The 15,919-nt window shown below is 39.6% G+C and overlaps 1 protein-coding gene across 5 annotated transcripts in view; it reads left to right on the top strand.

Annotated features, from left to right (window-relative positions):
• The window catches only part of CCDC125 (coiled-coil domain containing 125), a 32,079-nt gene that overhangs the window by 6,933 nt on the left and 9,227 nt on the right, over positions 1-15,919 (top strand). For 2 of the 5 annotated variants that reach the window (XM_082651529.1, XM_082651530.1), the window contains exons 2-8: positions 863-1,212; positions 3,927-3,988; positions 5,497-5,583; positions 6,534-6,611; positions 7,279-7,364; positions 11,075-11,157; positions 15,447-15,562. In XM_082651529.1, coding sequence (XP_082507655.1) covers positions 903-1,212; positions 3,927-3,988; positions 5,497-5,583; positions 6,534-6,611; positions 7,279-7,364; positions 11,075-11,157; positions 15,447-15,562 — 822 coding nt within the window. In that variant the 5' untranslated portion in view covers positions 863-902. The remainder of the gene's footprint in view (positions 1-862; positions 1,213-3,926; positions 3,989-5,496; positions 5,584-6,533; positions 6,612-7,278; positions 7,365-11,074; positions 11,158-15,446; positions 15,563-15,919) is intronic. The other 3 variants (XM_082651531.1, XM_082651532.1, XM_082651533.1) reach the window with 3 other exon arrangements.

Genomic DNA, 15,919 nt, shown 5'->3' with positions numbered 1-15,919 from the left:
TTAGGTGGGGTGTCAGGAAAGGCCACGCTGAGAAGGTGACGCTGCAGGAAAGACCCAAGGAGGTGAGGAACCAGCTGTGCATCTGGCTGGGGGAAGAATGTTCCAGGCAGAGGGAACTCGAAGCTCTGGGGCAGGAATGCCTGGCTTGGTCAGTAATACCAGGGAGGCTGGGGAGGCCAGGGTGAGGGTACGGGGCAGAGGTGAGCTTGGGGCCCCTCGCCATTGGAAGGGCTTTGACTTTTACTCTGTGCTGAGAAACACTGGAGGGTTTTGAACACAGGTGTGGCATGGTTAGAGAAAGAGAGGGACGATGGGGGGGACCTTCTTCCCTCCATCTGTCACTGTCCCGACAAAACCTCTCCTAATCGTATCTGCACAGAAATAGAAAATGAACCAAGTAGAGCCGTAGGAGAGAGCGTAAGGGCCCTGAGCACCTGAAGTAGATAAAGCGTTGTGAGGAACAGAGGCAAGATGGTCTTAGTCATTGGAAGCTGGGTTTTCAGGGACTCTTCTGAATTTTATACAGCTCTTCGGCTTGTGAAAACTGATCCCTTTCCTTTGTAAGCTTGTTTGTCAGGGGCGTTCTTTTTCCTTGGCAAAGCCTGATCTGCTTTATCCTGATCAGTAGATTATTGGATTCAGTAAAAGTCTTTCCTGTTTCCTTGGAAATAAGGAGTCAGATCTTTTCTTACCCGAAAAGTCCTGAAATGTCAACCTGCTTCAGTTGGATTGCAAGGGGCATCTGTGTGCTTGTGCATTGCTGGCTGTGCCTGCAAAATACAGGAAGGAACTTTTCTTCCCTGGCAAACCCAACCTGGATTATACTGACGGCTTTTTAACTACTGCTTTCTCTTAACTGCAGATAACGTGTTTATCCCTACGGTAAAGAAGGCACGTGGCTGATGAGCAGGGGGGCGAGGCCGCCGAGTGAGGCAGAGGGGCAGGCCTGGGAAGCAGAGGACGATGACATGGCAGAAGGCGATTTAGGGTATGGCCTCAGAAGAAGACCCGGCGGCATTTACGAAGTGCAGGTTTCACATTTATTTACATCTAGAAAAAGATCAGATGGAAAGGCCTTCAGTCCTCCCCCGTTTTCAAGAAATGGGGAAGAAAGAAACAGTGCCGTTTTTCAGTATTCCAAGCATAAGAGCTTGCATGACACATACCCGGAAGGACCCCAAATTCCCTATCACGGCCGACAAAGTAGCACTGGTAAGAATGCCCAGCATCCTCTTTCTCCTTCTCTTTTCTGCCCTGTGGATTTTACCAATGCTCTCCGCCTCCCAACACATGAAGATGGGTCACCATCGTGGATTTTAGAAATTTATCTTCATTCACCTCTAGAGGTTGATTGGTGATGGTAAAAGTGATTGATGTTTCTGTCTCCACGTATTATACAAATTGTGAAGTACAGTAATTATTCTGCATCAATACATATATGTTAATTATATCAATAAGTAATTACTTACCTTGCTTTTCTTGTGAAGTAGTGGTATACTTCATTTGTTCTTTTTTTGTCTTATTCAACAAACATTTATTGGGTACCTGTTAGGTGCCCAGCACAGTACCAGACTCTGGGAATAACATCACTAAATAAAATAGTCAAAGGCCCTAATGTCATGGAGTTCACATTCTGGTAGAGCAGACAGAAAATAAACCTGCAAATCAACAGCTATGTAACATCAGGCAGTGGTACGTGAAAAGACAGTGAGTGAGTGGAGGGGCCAGGGCGCTGCTGTTTGAGGCACAGGTCAAGAGAGGTGACATTGGGCGCAGTGGTTGAGAGCTCCCCTGCCAATGCAGGGGATGCGGGTTCGTGCTCCGGTCCGGGAAGATTCCCACATGCCGCGGAGCGGCTGGGCCCGTGAGCCATAGCCGCTGAGCCTGCGCGCCTGGAGCCTGTGCTCCGCAATGGGAGAGGCCACAACAGTGAGAGGCCCGCATACCACAAAAAGAGAGGTCACATTGGAGCACTGCAAGCCTGATGCTCATCTGGGGAAGGAGTGTTACAGGCAGAACACACAGGCTTCAGGTTGTTTTAGGGATGTCATAAAATTCTCAAAACAAAATTAATTTATCATAAGTAAAAATAAATTGTGCTGTACACTAAGGAGAGAATAAAATTCAGAATCATATTGTGATAGAATGTTACAACTGCGAAGTGACCCGGAACTGGTGGATGAGTCCCAGCCTGCACTGAGGTACAGCTCTGGTGTGGCTGAATCTTTTGTAATCCACATTGTAAAACTTCCCCACCAAAGTGGAACAAACACAATTAGAACAACATGAAAATAATTTAAGAAACATTTCAGATTTACGAAAACATGGTGCAGCTGGGGATCGATCTCTGTCCTTCAAAATCCTTCTTGAAATTAGGATGGGATTATTTATATATTCTTCTTCCAAGTCCTTATCATGCATAGAGGATGGGTACTGTTTTGCAAGCAAGATGTTGAAAATTGAACATTATGCTAAGATGCCTTTACAAAAATGTGAGGAAACTACTGGGATATAAACAAGAAGTAATAGTAATGGTATGAGCTCCTATATTTTTTGAGTTATCAACTTTTGTCTTTTTATCAAAGTTGACTTGATCCTAGGTGAGAATATTGTGTTAGTTTCCTCTTGCAAATAGGCAGTTTCCGAATTACCAGAAATTTAATGGTTTAAAACAACATAAATTTTATTCTCTTACAGTTCTGTAGGTCAAAAATCCAAAACAGGGTTCACTGGACTAAAATCACGGTGTTGGCATGGCTGCCTCCCTTCTGGAGGCTCTAGGGGAGAACCCGCCCCCTTGTCTTTTCCACCTTCTAGAGGCTGCCTTCCCTGGCCGTGGTACCCTTCCTCCGTCTTCACAGCCACTTCTCCCGCTGCCTCATGCTGATACTGACTCCCCTGCCTCCTTCTTTCATTTATAAGGACCTGGGTAATCCAGAATAATCTTCTATCTCCAAGTATTTAATCACACCTGCAAAATCCTTTTTGCTAGGTATTCACAGGTTCTGGGATTAAGATGTGGACATCTTTGGGGGCCATTATTCTGCCTACCACAGGTGTTAATAGAATAGAACTTGTCATTGTCAACCCAGTGTTACTTTTTAAAAAATTTAATTTATTTTTTTATTTTTGGCCACACCATGCTGCATGCAGGATCTTAGTTCCCCAACCAGGGATTGAACCCATGCCCCCTGCACTGGACCGCCAGGGAAGTTCCGCAATGTCACTTTTGTCCCTCATTGGAACCCTGAATTATCAGAGTAAAAACATGACTTAGGTTTTCCCTTGGTTACTGTCATGTTGATGAAAGTTCAGAATAGCAAAGAAAAGAATTGTTTTGAGAAATTTTTAATGTCCTTCAAAATATTCTTTCTAAATTTTTTTGCTTCTTTTTACTTCCTGTTCTCTTGCTATAATTTATCACTTCAATGTTTTTCTATTGCCAGTGAAACTGCAATGTAAATGAAGTTCCTGGGAAGCCCAGATTAATGTCTCAGTTGATCGATCCCATTAAGGAGAGAATAATTGAAGTTACTGGAGACTTCTAGTGATTCTCCTTGGAAAGAAATTAAATTCAGGTTATTTCTTAGATATTCATATCACGATATTGATCAGGCTTAAGCCAAACACCAAGATTTATTTACTTTACTCACCAACATTCATTAATACTGTGTTTGGATATAGTAAGTCACCAATTCATTAACAACAGTGTTATTTTAGAGTCCTTTTTTTTAAGAGTCTTTCGATTCAAAAGTATGTGTCTTTTCATTTGTGGAATGTTCTAAGCTGTCTGTTTTTATCGTCATTTGGTTTATTACAGTTATTTTCTCGTTTCAATTTAGGGAAAGGCTGTATTTGATATTTTGTAAACAAATGTCCCGTATTTAACTAGCTAAAGAAAATATTTAATTTTTTTTTCCCTCTAGTAGATTCTGATTCAGAGTTGTCAAATGTGGAATTAAGGCAACGTCTTCAGGAAACTTTAGAGGTAGGTCCTCTGGCTAACATACAAATTCTCATGTGAATAAAGTCCACTGATAGATATTTTGTGTAAGTATTACTAACATGGTATGGAAGTCAACTGTTGGCTTTCCAGAGATTCTCGGGCCACACTGTCAAGCTCATAGCTTCCAACTGGCCTCCGCATCTCAGTGGCTTCGTCGCCTCATCTCTCCGAAAGGCTGTTCATATAAACATGCCCTCCTGTTCTCCTTTCCAACTTATTTCGCTAATCTCCTCCTAGAGAAAATAATCACTCCCTTCCATCTGTCTTCCCAGTATGTGTGACTTGAAATAACCTGACTTAATTGAACTTCTTTGAAGTCAGAGGACTAGAAAGTACCCCAGGGGGTCTGAGGAGACCATCCATCTTGCTGGGAGTTGGAGTTTCTGTGAGGGTGCTTGTCCTTTCAGGAACAGAAAGCCCGTCTTAGTGTGCATTTGGTTTTTTTGTTTGTTTTTTTGGGTTTTGTTTTGGCCGTAGCATGTGGGATGTTAGTTTCCCGACCAGAGGTCGAACCTCAGGCCCCCTGCAGTGGACACATGGGGTCTTAACTGCTGGACCGCCAGGGAACTCCCTTACTGTGCCTTTGTATCTCTTCTGGTGACCGCTACTCTACTGGTTTCCTAGGGCTGCCCTGACAAACTGGTGTCTTAAAAGAGCAGATCATGGCTTCCCTGGTGGCGCAGTGGTTGAGAGTCTGCCTGCCGATGCAGGGGACACGGGTTCGTGCCCCGGTCCGGGAAGATCCCACATGCCGCGGAGCGGCTGGGCCTGTGAGCCATGGCCACTGAGCCTGCGCAACCGGAGCCTCTGCTCTGCAACGGGAGAGGCCACAACAGTGAGAGGCCCGCGTACTGCAAAAAAAAAAAAAAGAGCAGATCGATTCTCTCTCAGCTATGGCGGCTAGAGGTCTGAAATCAAGATGTGGGCCACGTTCCCTCTGAAGGGTCTAGAGGAGAATCCTTTACCACCTCCTAGCTTCTGGCAGTTGCCGCCAACAACCTTTGGCTTGCGTCACACCAGTCATTGGATTGAGGCCTACTGTAATCTAGTATGACATTAATTACATCTGCAAAGACCCTATTTCCAAATAAGGTCGAATTTATGGTACCAGGGGTTAGGACTTGAGCATATCTTTTGGGATGGGGGGCACGGTTCTACCTATAATAGCTACTGTAGCCTGTGTAGCTGATCATGTTCTTATTTTATGTGGTCTAAAACTTTTCCTCCAAATTATTAACTGTGTGTGTGGCCTAGATGGGTAAAAGCAAAAGATTTGGGCTTTTAGTCATAACTGGCACCTGACAGCAAGCATCTCAGTTTCAGCATGTCTGGTCCACTTATAAAGCCTGGAGGAATTTCCAAACTTATTTTGTAAGGTCAGAGCACTTTGAGTCAAAGTGAATGTTGAACTTAAATGTAGACTGTCTAAATTGATCATTTGGGGTTGCATATCTCACAGATAGGAAGACTAATTGTATTTTTCTCCTCAGGAGGTAGAAATTTTGAAAACTGAACTTGAGGCATCTCAAAGACATCTTGAAGGTAAAGAGGAAGCATTGAGAATTCTTCAAAGCAATGTAAGAAGTTACTTTTACACTTTCATCAGGTACACATTCCAATGATAGGTAGTATGGTTTTATCTTTTATTTTTTAATTTAATTTTATTTTTATATTTTTGGCCATGCTGCACAGCTTGCCGGATCTCAGTTCCCCCACCAGGGATTGAACCCGGGCCATGGCAGTAAAAGTGCCGAATCCTGAACACTAGACCACCAGGGAACTCCCTGGTTATAGCTTTTAAAATAAAAGCATCAGTGTTTAATATAGTTCTTTTTTTTGAGCTATAGATTTTTAAAACAGGTTTATTAAGATATAACTTAACGTCATGAATTTCACTTGTTTTAAGCAATTTATTTTTACTAAACTTAGAATTGTGTAACTATCATCACAACTTAATTTAGAACATTTCCATCACCCCAAAAAAGGAACCTCTTACCCATTAGCAGTTATTCCCATTCCCATCCCCAGCCACCACTAATCTACTTTCTGCTTTATAGCTTTGCCTTTTCTATTTCATAAATAGAACCATACAGTATATGTCTAGATTCTTTTGCCTCTTGATTCTTATAGTTAGCGTATTTTGAAGGTTCATGCATGTTGTAGCATGTGTCAGTGCTTTCTTCCTTTTTTATTGCCAGATAATATTCCATTATATAGATATGCCACATTTTGTTTATCCATTTACCAGTTGATAGGTATTTTGGGCTATTATGAATAATGCTGCTATGAATGTTCATGTACATGTCCTTGTGTGCGAAATCCATTCATTCATTCTCACGTTCATTGGGAAAGAACCAAACCAAGATCTTCTGACTTTTGAACTATCAAACTCTATACAAAAGGTCTCTGTGGGAATCTCATCTCAAGGTACTTTTCTACTGTCTTAAAATAAAAATGTGAACTTCACCTTGCATATAAGGGTGATTGGAAATTTAATTTATACTGTTACAATCTTTATTTTTCTTAGGCAATATTTGGCAAAGCCACAAGTCATACCCAGGCAGTGCTTCAAAAAACTGTGGAACAAAAGAGATCCTTGGAGAAGGTATTTGACCACATATAGCGTATAGTGTAGACTTGTTCAATTCAATAAGCTTTCAAATAGAATTCCCTTAAAAATCACCGTACCAGTGGATATGTCATTTGTGCATACCCTCTGCTAGGTGTACTTCAACTTCATACAGTCGCTTCCCTTTTGGAGCTTATAATCCAAAACAGATTGTCACATGGGCTAAGCCTGCCAAATCGACACTTCCTGTTTTTCTTCTTTTCCTATTTTTCTTCTCCTGCTTGCCCTGCAGAGCCTGCCTCTTTCTGATCATCTCATCTTCACTAAAAAGGTAGTTAAGAATCACCCTAGATGGTCATCTTCCTATTCCTGTTTTACTCTCCCTTGGTGCGAGTGTCCTGGGCTCAGACTTCCAGGAGTATATGTTGGGGTCTGCATGGGTTGGGGACAATGAGAAATCTAGGTTCAGGGCAACAAATTTGAAATGTTCCCTATAATAAGTAAGCTTCAGCAAAGCTTTTTGAGTGCTAAAGAGGCATGTCATATGTGTTTATAAACATCATAGACTCTTTTTGAGCAGTAATTAGTTTTTTGTCTTTAACCTATTTCTGTGAAGTGACTAAATGATTTATTTCAGATATTCAAAAGTCATGAAATGATTTATTTGTAGTAATTTCCTTGAAAGTGCTATTTTTTTCTATAGGAAATAAATGCCTTGCAGTGGGAAATAGAATTTGATCGCAATAGATTTAAAAATATAGAGGAATCTTGGATCCAAAGATATGACAGGTTTGTATATTATTATTCCATAATTTTTCTTTGGAAATTTTTAAACTGTGTATAATTCAAATGTAGCTTAGGCTTTCTTCTTTTTTGAGCACACTAAGTATAAAATTCAGGGAATTCCCTGGTTGTCCAGTGGTTAGGACTTGGTGCTTTCATTGCCATGGCCTGGGTTTAATCCCTGGTCGGGGAACTAAGATACTGCAAGCCACGTGGCACAGCCAAAAAAAAATAAAATAAAATAAGATTCATATTGCTTACCCACTTACCAGTTCCATATTTTACTGTTACTGTTAATTTTCTTTCTTTAAAAACTAGTATAAACTGTATATTAAAATACAGTTTAAGAGCCATGTTTCCCAAGTTATTTTAGCCTTGCACTGTTTTTTCAGTCTTTTGAGCAACTCTTGTATTAGTGTGAATTTATTTAATAGCTTTGACCTTATGAATATGCTATAATTTAATCACTGAGAAATTGATTTGGTATCTGGGGTTATAGATGGCTTTAGTACCTAATTTTAAAATTTATTACTTCTTAACTCTTAATTTGAGATAATTGAAGACTTACAGAACAGTTGTAAGAATAGAACAACTCCTATATATCTTTCACCGAGATTCTCCAAATTTTAACTCTTTATCACATTTACTTTATCATTCTTTTTTCCTTTCTTTCGCTCTCTTTGTAGTTAAATACATAAATATAGAGATAATATTTTCTGAACCATTGTGCATATATAGGGTCCCGTTACTCTAAATACTTCAGTTTGTATTTTTTTTTTAAAGGGACGTTCTCGTTTATAACATAATATAGTTATAAAAATCAAGACCTTAACCCAATACTATTATTTAATGTGCCAGCTATATTACCAATTATCTTAATAATGTTATATTATTCTTTATATTACCAACTATCTTAATAATGTTCTTAGAGCAAAAGAGAAAAAACAATTTCCCCTGTTCAGGACCAGTCCAGAACCACATGTTGCATTTGGTTGTCATGTCTAAATTTTAGTCTCCTTTAATCTGAAACAGTTCTTCAGTGTTTATCTTTTATAACCTTTACATTATTTTGAGGCGGACAGGCCCATTATTTTATAGAATATCCTACAATGAGGGTATCTGATGCTTCTGGCTTGAATTGGGTTGTGCATTTTGGGCAGTATTACCACTGAAGCAATGTATTCTTAGTCCATCACATCAGGAGGCATGTGGTGCTGATTTGTCCTATTCCTAGGATGTGAATCTTGATCACTTGGTTAAGGTATGGTGTCTGCCCTCATTCTCCACTATTAAGTCACTGTTTTTCCCCTTGTAATTAATAAGCATCTTGTGGAGAGATACTTGAAAGTTATGTAACTATACTGTGACTCAGCAGACTTTTCACCCACTCGTTTTTGTATCCACTGATATTCTACCTGAAGCAGTTATTACTACAATGTTGCCAAATGGTAATTTTCTAATTCCCTTCTTCCTTCTACATTTGTATGTTGGCATTTTACTGCAAAAAAGAGTTTTTCCTTCTCGTTTGTTTATACCAATACGGATTCAAGGATTCTTGCATTATTCAGTGGGTTAAAAGCTATTACTACCATAATTTCTTTTGATGCTTAAAATTTTCCAACTTCGGTCAGTGGGAGCCCCATCAGGCACAGGTGTTCCTGTGACTTTTTGACGTTTATTTTTCTTTGAGCACTTTCTTGCTTCCTGGTACAAGATATTCTAGGCCAGTATGCCTACAATATTAGGTATCTCTTCAAGGAGCAGCAGTTCCTTTTAATGGGGAATGGTGTTTAGAAATCAAGATCTGAGTGTGCTAGGTGTGCTCATTACTACTGAGGATTCACTGCGTGAAGTTCCTCTCAGAGGACAGAGCTGGAAAATACACAGATGCAGACACACATATATATACATCTATCTATCTGTCTTTCTGTGTCATCGATTTATCATCTATCTACCTGTCTCTTTATCATTTATGTATGTATGTATCTGTCACATATCAATGAGATCATACTCATATCTCCAATTGCAGACCACCACCACAGGGTTCATCTTAGCCTTGCCCCTCTCTGCATTTGTAAGTCCCACAAGGAGACACCTGGCTCCAGTTACCCTGTATGTTTACTTATTTGTTCCATCATAGACTGTACAGAAAGTAACTTTAGAATTGCTAATACATACCATTGTAAAATCAAACCCATTAACTAGAGTTCCATATTTGTTTACAGTTTTGTTTTTAGCCTGAATTAAATTTAGCCTGAATTGTAATTAAAAACGGTCACCAGATCATCTGGTCTAATTTATAACTTTAAATAAAATACCTATCAAGACGTGATATTCCTAGGGAATATTACATGCTGTGCTTGGGACAGGCCTCGTATCATTAAAACGGTGGTCACGAAGTTAAAGTTTCTCAATTAAAAGTGAAATATGGTTCACATCATAAAAAAAAAATTCTGTATCCATGTATGTGACGCATGTTGACTGTATTGTGGTGAACATTTTGTGATATGTACAGGTGTTGAGTCATTGTGTTGTACACCTGAACTAATGTAATATGTCAGTTATATCTAAAAAACAAAAAATGTAAATCTAAGACATTCCCTTTCCATGAATTACCTACAAATTAATAAAACCTGAAATCAGTTTCTCAAGCAATGTCTATAGCCCTTGAGGAATAAAGCACCTTTTTTTTTCCCTTTATAAATTTATTTATTTACTTATTTTTGGCTGTGTTGGGTCTTCATTGCTGCGTGCAGGCCTTCTCTAGTTGCTGAGAGTGGGGACTATTCGTTGTGGTGCATGGGCTTCTCACTGCAGTGGCTTTTCTTGTTGCGGAGCATGGGCTCTAGGTGTGCGGGCTTCAGTAGTTGTGGCACGTGGACTCAGTAGCTGTGGCTTGTGGGCTTAGTTGCTCTGCGGCATGTGAGATCTTCCCGGACCAGGGCTCGAACCGATGTCCCCTGCATTGGCAGGCGGATTCTTAACCACTGCACCACCAGGGAAGTCCCGATGGTGGGCAATTTAGGAACTCTTGTAAGTAATTCCAATTTTCATTCAATAGATAAAGCTCCCTATGTATCTTTTTCTTAAATTGAGGTATGATTGACATATAACAGTGTATTAGTTTCAGATGTACAATATAATGATTTGATATTTGTATATGTTGCAAAATGATCATCACAATAAATCTAGTTAATATTCATTGACGTACATCATTACAGTTTTTTTCTTATGTTCAGAACTTTTAAGGTCTACTCTCTTAGGAGCTTTCAAATACTGTACAATAATTGTTAGCTACAGGCTTCATGCTGTACCTTGCATCCCCAGGACTTATTTATTTTACAACTGGAAGTTTGTACCTCCCTATGTATCTTTTTATGCAAATTTTGGAAGGTGACCTAAGCATGTAGTTGGTGTTCAAATGGTAATTAACTTGATTGAAACTTTAGTAAAGAGAATGAATGTTCAAAATAGATGACTTAGAGGTATTTCTGGTTCTCATACTTTCTCAGCTAAGTATACAGAAGGGTTAAGAGTAAGTTCAAAGTCTAACCACACTCCTTTAAATTTTTATTTTATTACATATATAAATTCTAGACTGTTTTGATGTAAGAAAAATTATATTAGAGTTTTCGTGTTCTAATTATGGGATTAAATATTCTCATTCACCTACAAAGTATTAATGTTTTAGTTACTTGGAGGGTACTTTTTTCCAGGCTAAATTGTGAAAATGCAGTCCTCAAAGAAACTTTGAAACTGAAAACAGAAGAAATTAAAATGCTCAAGTCTGAAAATACAAGTAAGTAGAGTGGTATTTTGATAATTCTTTAAAAATACTATGTTAAAAGATCAGTTTTATATAGAATGTCCTATGTTAAGAACAAAATATCAATAGACAAAGTGCTAATATTTTGAAGTAACATTTTCAGGATAAAAGAGAAGAAATGCATCAGTTAGGTTTTTTTTTTTAACATCTTTATTGGAGTATACTTGCTTTACAATGTTGTGTTCGTTTCTGCTGTATAACAAAGTGAATCAGCTATACGTATACATATATCCCCATATCCTCTCCCTCTTGCATCTCCCTCCCACCCTCCTTACCCCACCTCTCTAGGTGGTTGCAAAGCACCGAGCTGATCTCCCTGTGCCATGCAGCTGCTTCCCACTAGCTATCTGTTTTACATTTGGTAGTGTATATATGTCAGTGTTACTCTCTACTTCGTCCCAGCTTACCATTCCTACTCCCCGTGTCCTCTAGTCCCTTCTTTACGTCTGTGTCCTGTCCTGCCCCTAGGTTCATCAGAACTATTTTTTTTTTTTAGATTCCATATATATGTGTTAGCATACGGTATATGTTTTTCTCTTTCTGACTTACTTCACTCTGTATGACAGACCCTAGGTCCATCCACCTCACTACAAATAACTCAGTTTCATTTCTTTTTATGGCTGAGTAATATTCCATTGTATATATGTGCCATATCTTTATCCATTCATCTGTCGATGGACACTTAGGTTGCTTCCATGTCCTGGCTGTTGTAAATAGTGCTGCAATGAACATTGTGGTACATGACTCTTTTTGAATTATGATTTTCTCAGGGTATATGCCCAGTAGGTGGGATTGCTGGGTCATCTGGTAGTTCTACTTTTAGTTTTTTAAGGAACCTCCATACTGTTCTCCATAGTGGCTGTATCAATTTACATTCTCACCAACAGTGCAAAAGGGTTCCCTTTTCTCTACACCCTCTTCAGCATTTATTGTTTGTAGATTTTTTGATGATTCTGACTGGTGTGAGATGATATCTCATTGTAGTTTTGATTTGCATTTCTCTAATGATTAGTGATGTTGAGCATCCTTTCATGTGTTTGTTGGCAATCTGTATATCTTCTTTGGAGAAATGTCTATCTAGGTCTTCTGCCCATTTTTGGATTCTTTTTTTTTTTAAATTAATTAATTACATTAATTTGGCTGCGTTGCGTCTTCGTTGCAGTGTGCGGGCTTCTCACTTGCAGTGGCTTCTCCTGTTGCGGAGCACGGGCTCTAGGCGCCTGGGCTTCAGTAGTTGTGGCGTGTGGGCTCAGTAGTTGTGGCTCATGGGCTCTAGAGCACAGGCTCAGTAGTTGTGGTGCACGGGCTTAGTTGCTCCATGGCATGTGGGATCTTCCCGGCCCAGGGATCAAACCTGTGTCCTCTGCATTGGCAGGCAGATTCTTAACCACTGTGTTACCAGGGAAGTCCAGGTTGTTTGTTTTTTTGATATTGAGCTGCATGAGCTGCTTGTATATTTTTTGGAGATTAATCCTTTGTCAGTTGCTTTGTTTTTAAATATTTTCTCCCATTCTGAGGGTTGCCTTTTTGTCTTGTTTGTGGTTTCCTTTGCTGTGCAAAAGCTTTTAAGTTTCATTAGGTCCCATTTGTTTATTTTGTTTTTGTTTTTGTTTTTGTGGTACGCGGGCCTCTCACTGTGTGGCCTCTCCCGTTGCAGAGCACAGGCTCCGGACGCGCAGGCTCAGCGGCCATGGCTCACGGGCCCAGCGGCTCTGCGGCATGTGGGATCTTCCCGGACCGGGGCGCGAACCCGTGTCCCCTGCATCAGCAGGCGGACTCTCAACCACTGCGCCACCAGGGAAGCCCCCATTTGTTTATTTTTATTTCCATTTTTCTAGGAGGTGGGTCAAAAAGGATCTTGCTATGATTTATGTCAGAGCGTTCTGCCTGTTTTCCTCTAAGAGTTTTATAGTGTCTGGCCTTACATTTAGGTCTTTAATCCATTTTGAGTTTATTTTTGTGTATGGTTTTAGGAAGTGTTCTAATTTCACCCTTTTACATGTACCTGTCCAGTTTTCCCAGCACCACTTATTGAAGAGGCTGTCTTTTCTCCATTGTATACTCTTGCCTCCTTATCAAAGATAAGGTGACCATAGGTGCATGGGTTTATCTCTGGGCTTTCTCTCTTGTTCCATTGATCTATATTTCTGTTTTTGTGCTAATACCATACTGTCTTGATTACTGTAGCTTTGTAGTGTAGTCTGAAGTCAGGGAGCCTAATTCCCCCAGCTCTGTTTTTGTTTCTCAAGATTGCTTTGGCTATTTGGGGTCTTTTGTGTTTCCATACAAATTCTGCAATTTTTTGTTCTAGTTCTGTGAAAAATGCTATTGTTAGTTTGTTAGGGATTGCATTGAATCTGTAGAGTGCTTTGGGTAGTATAGTCATTTTCACAATGTTGATTCTTCCAATCCAAGAACATGGTATATCTCTGCATCTGTTTGTATCATCTTTAATTTCTTTCATCAGTGTCTTATAGTTTTCTGCATACAGGTCTTTTGTCTCCTTAGGTAGGTTTTTTCCTGGGTATTTTATTCTTTTTGTTGCAGTGGTAAATGGGAGCTATTCCTTAATTTCTCTTTCAGATTTTTCATCATTAGTGTATAGGAATGCAAGAGGTTTCTGTGCATTAATTTTGTATCCTGCTACTCTACCAATTCATTGATTAGCTCTAGTAGTTTTCTGGTAGCACCTTTAGGATTCTCTATGTATAGTATCATGTCATCTGCAAACAGTGACAGCTTTACTTCTTCTTTTCTGATTTGGATTCCTTTTATTTCTTTTTCTTCTCTGATTGCTGTGGCTAAAACTTCCAAAACTATGTTGAATGATAGTGGTGAGAGTGGTCAACCTTGTCTTGTTCCTGATCTTAGAGGAAATGGTTTCAGTTTTTCACCATTGAGAACGATGTTGGCTGTGGGTTTGATCAGTTAGGTTTTCGAATTAAAAAAAAATTTGAGGTGAAATTCACCTAACTTAAACCATTTAAAAGTGAACAATTCATAACGCTTATAAACATCTAGTTCTAAAACGTTTCCATGACTACAAAATAAAACCTTATACCCATTAAGCAATTTCTCCTGATTCTCCCTTTATCCTTTAGTTTTTATACTCAGTGTAAACAAAATGGTAGAGTACCTGATGTTTGAGGAACCTGAGTAGGTGTATGTTTATTGGGAATCTAGTAAGAAAAGTATAAAATTGTATAGTTATTCAACATAATTTTTTCTCATAAAAGTGTCTTCTGTGACTTTGTCACTAATACAAATATTTTTCAAAATATTATTTGACTCATTAAATTATATAGATGTATGTGTATATACACACACACACACAGCATATCTTTTATATAATGAGTCACTATATGACAAAAGTTAATGAAAGAGTATTAATGTGGTACGAACTTTTTAGAAATCTTTTTTTTGGCCACACCATGTGGCATGTGGGATCTTAGTTCCCTGACCAGGGATCAAACCTGGGCCCCTGGCAGTGAGAGCCCGGAGCCCTAACCACTGGACCGCCAGGAAATTCCCAGCAGAAACTCTTTTAAAGTGGTGGCTTGAAAGGCATAAAATGAGTGCTCAGTCAGGTCATGGGCCCGAGAGTGGCACTTTACATAGTGTAGTAAGTGAACTGTGGCAGTCCCCTGGATGAGAACTGCACACACAGATATGCTTCTCCACACCAGTGATTTGAGCAGATAGTGATTTCCCCCATGTTAGGTTGGTACCAGGACAGAAGTTGCTCATAACCACTACTCCTGTCCCTTCCTCCCTATCCTTCCACCCTATAAGAAGAGAGGGAAAGTTACTGTTATTCTGCTTTCCAGTAAGTAACAGGACCCCTCTTGTTCTAAATATTTGCGTTGAGAGCCTCTTGTGAAAACTAACTAAAAGAAAAGTCTGATAGAGTTTGGAGAGCTGGTAGAGTTGACTTTAATACAATATATGCGATTTCATCATCTGATCGTCTCACAGTGTGGATAATTAGCCCTTGTATGTTCTCCTTTTGAAAATCCTACAAAGTTTCTTTGAGCAAATGAAGACCAGACTTCGGTTGCAAAATTATTTCCACATTAAAAATAACATTTTATCTAGTTTTAACTCACTTGATACCCACTATTCTATCAAATTTTCTGGTTGGAGACAGATTTTGTGGGTAGTTGTATATCCCTTGCTTAGAAGAAGTATGCGGTGTTGGTTTAACTGGATTAGGTGAGGCTGGGGTTAGACCTCCTAACACTTTCTTACATGGCCCTTCCTAGTTTTGAATCAACAGTATTTGGAGGCCCTCGCCATGCTTGATATCAAACAGCAGAAGATGGCTCAGGAAAACACATGCCAGGACACAAGTGGCTTTACAGAGGTTTCAGGTCTTGAGGTAGGTAAGCAGGTATGAAAGTTTAGTAGGAGGGAAATTTTCCACTTCCATTTTCTTTCTGCTGTCGCCATCAGCTCCACTTCTAGGATAGAAGCATACTTAGCAATTTGAGACCGAGGGTGAGAGAGGCCCAGGTCCACTCTTCAGCCGTGCTGGTACCATACCTTTCAGGCACAGCATTCTTGGACATTAGGGGATGTGCTAGCCACTTCCTGTCCCTTTTATTTCCTTTTTCTTTTTAGCAGAAAGTATGTTAGTAGTATCTTCCCTGGGTAGAGGCTTACAGCATCAGAGTACTTTGCCACACATTTTTTAATCTGATCTTCGTAATGGTCTTTTGAGGGCTGCAAAGCAGGT

Source organism: Grampus griseus, assembly GCF_964374135.1.
Source record: "Grampus griseus genome assembly, chromosome: 3".
NCBI lineage: Eukaryota > Metazoa > Chordata > Mammalia > Artiodactyla > Delphinidae > Grampus > Grampus griseus.
Note: the sequence above shows the minus strand (reverse complement) of the source record. Positions and strands in the feature narration are given on the sequence as shown.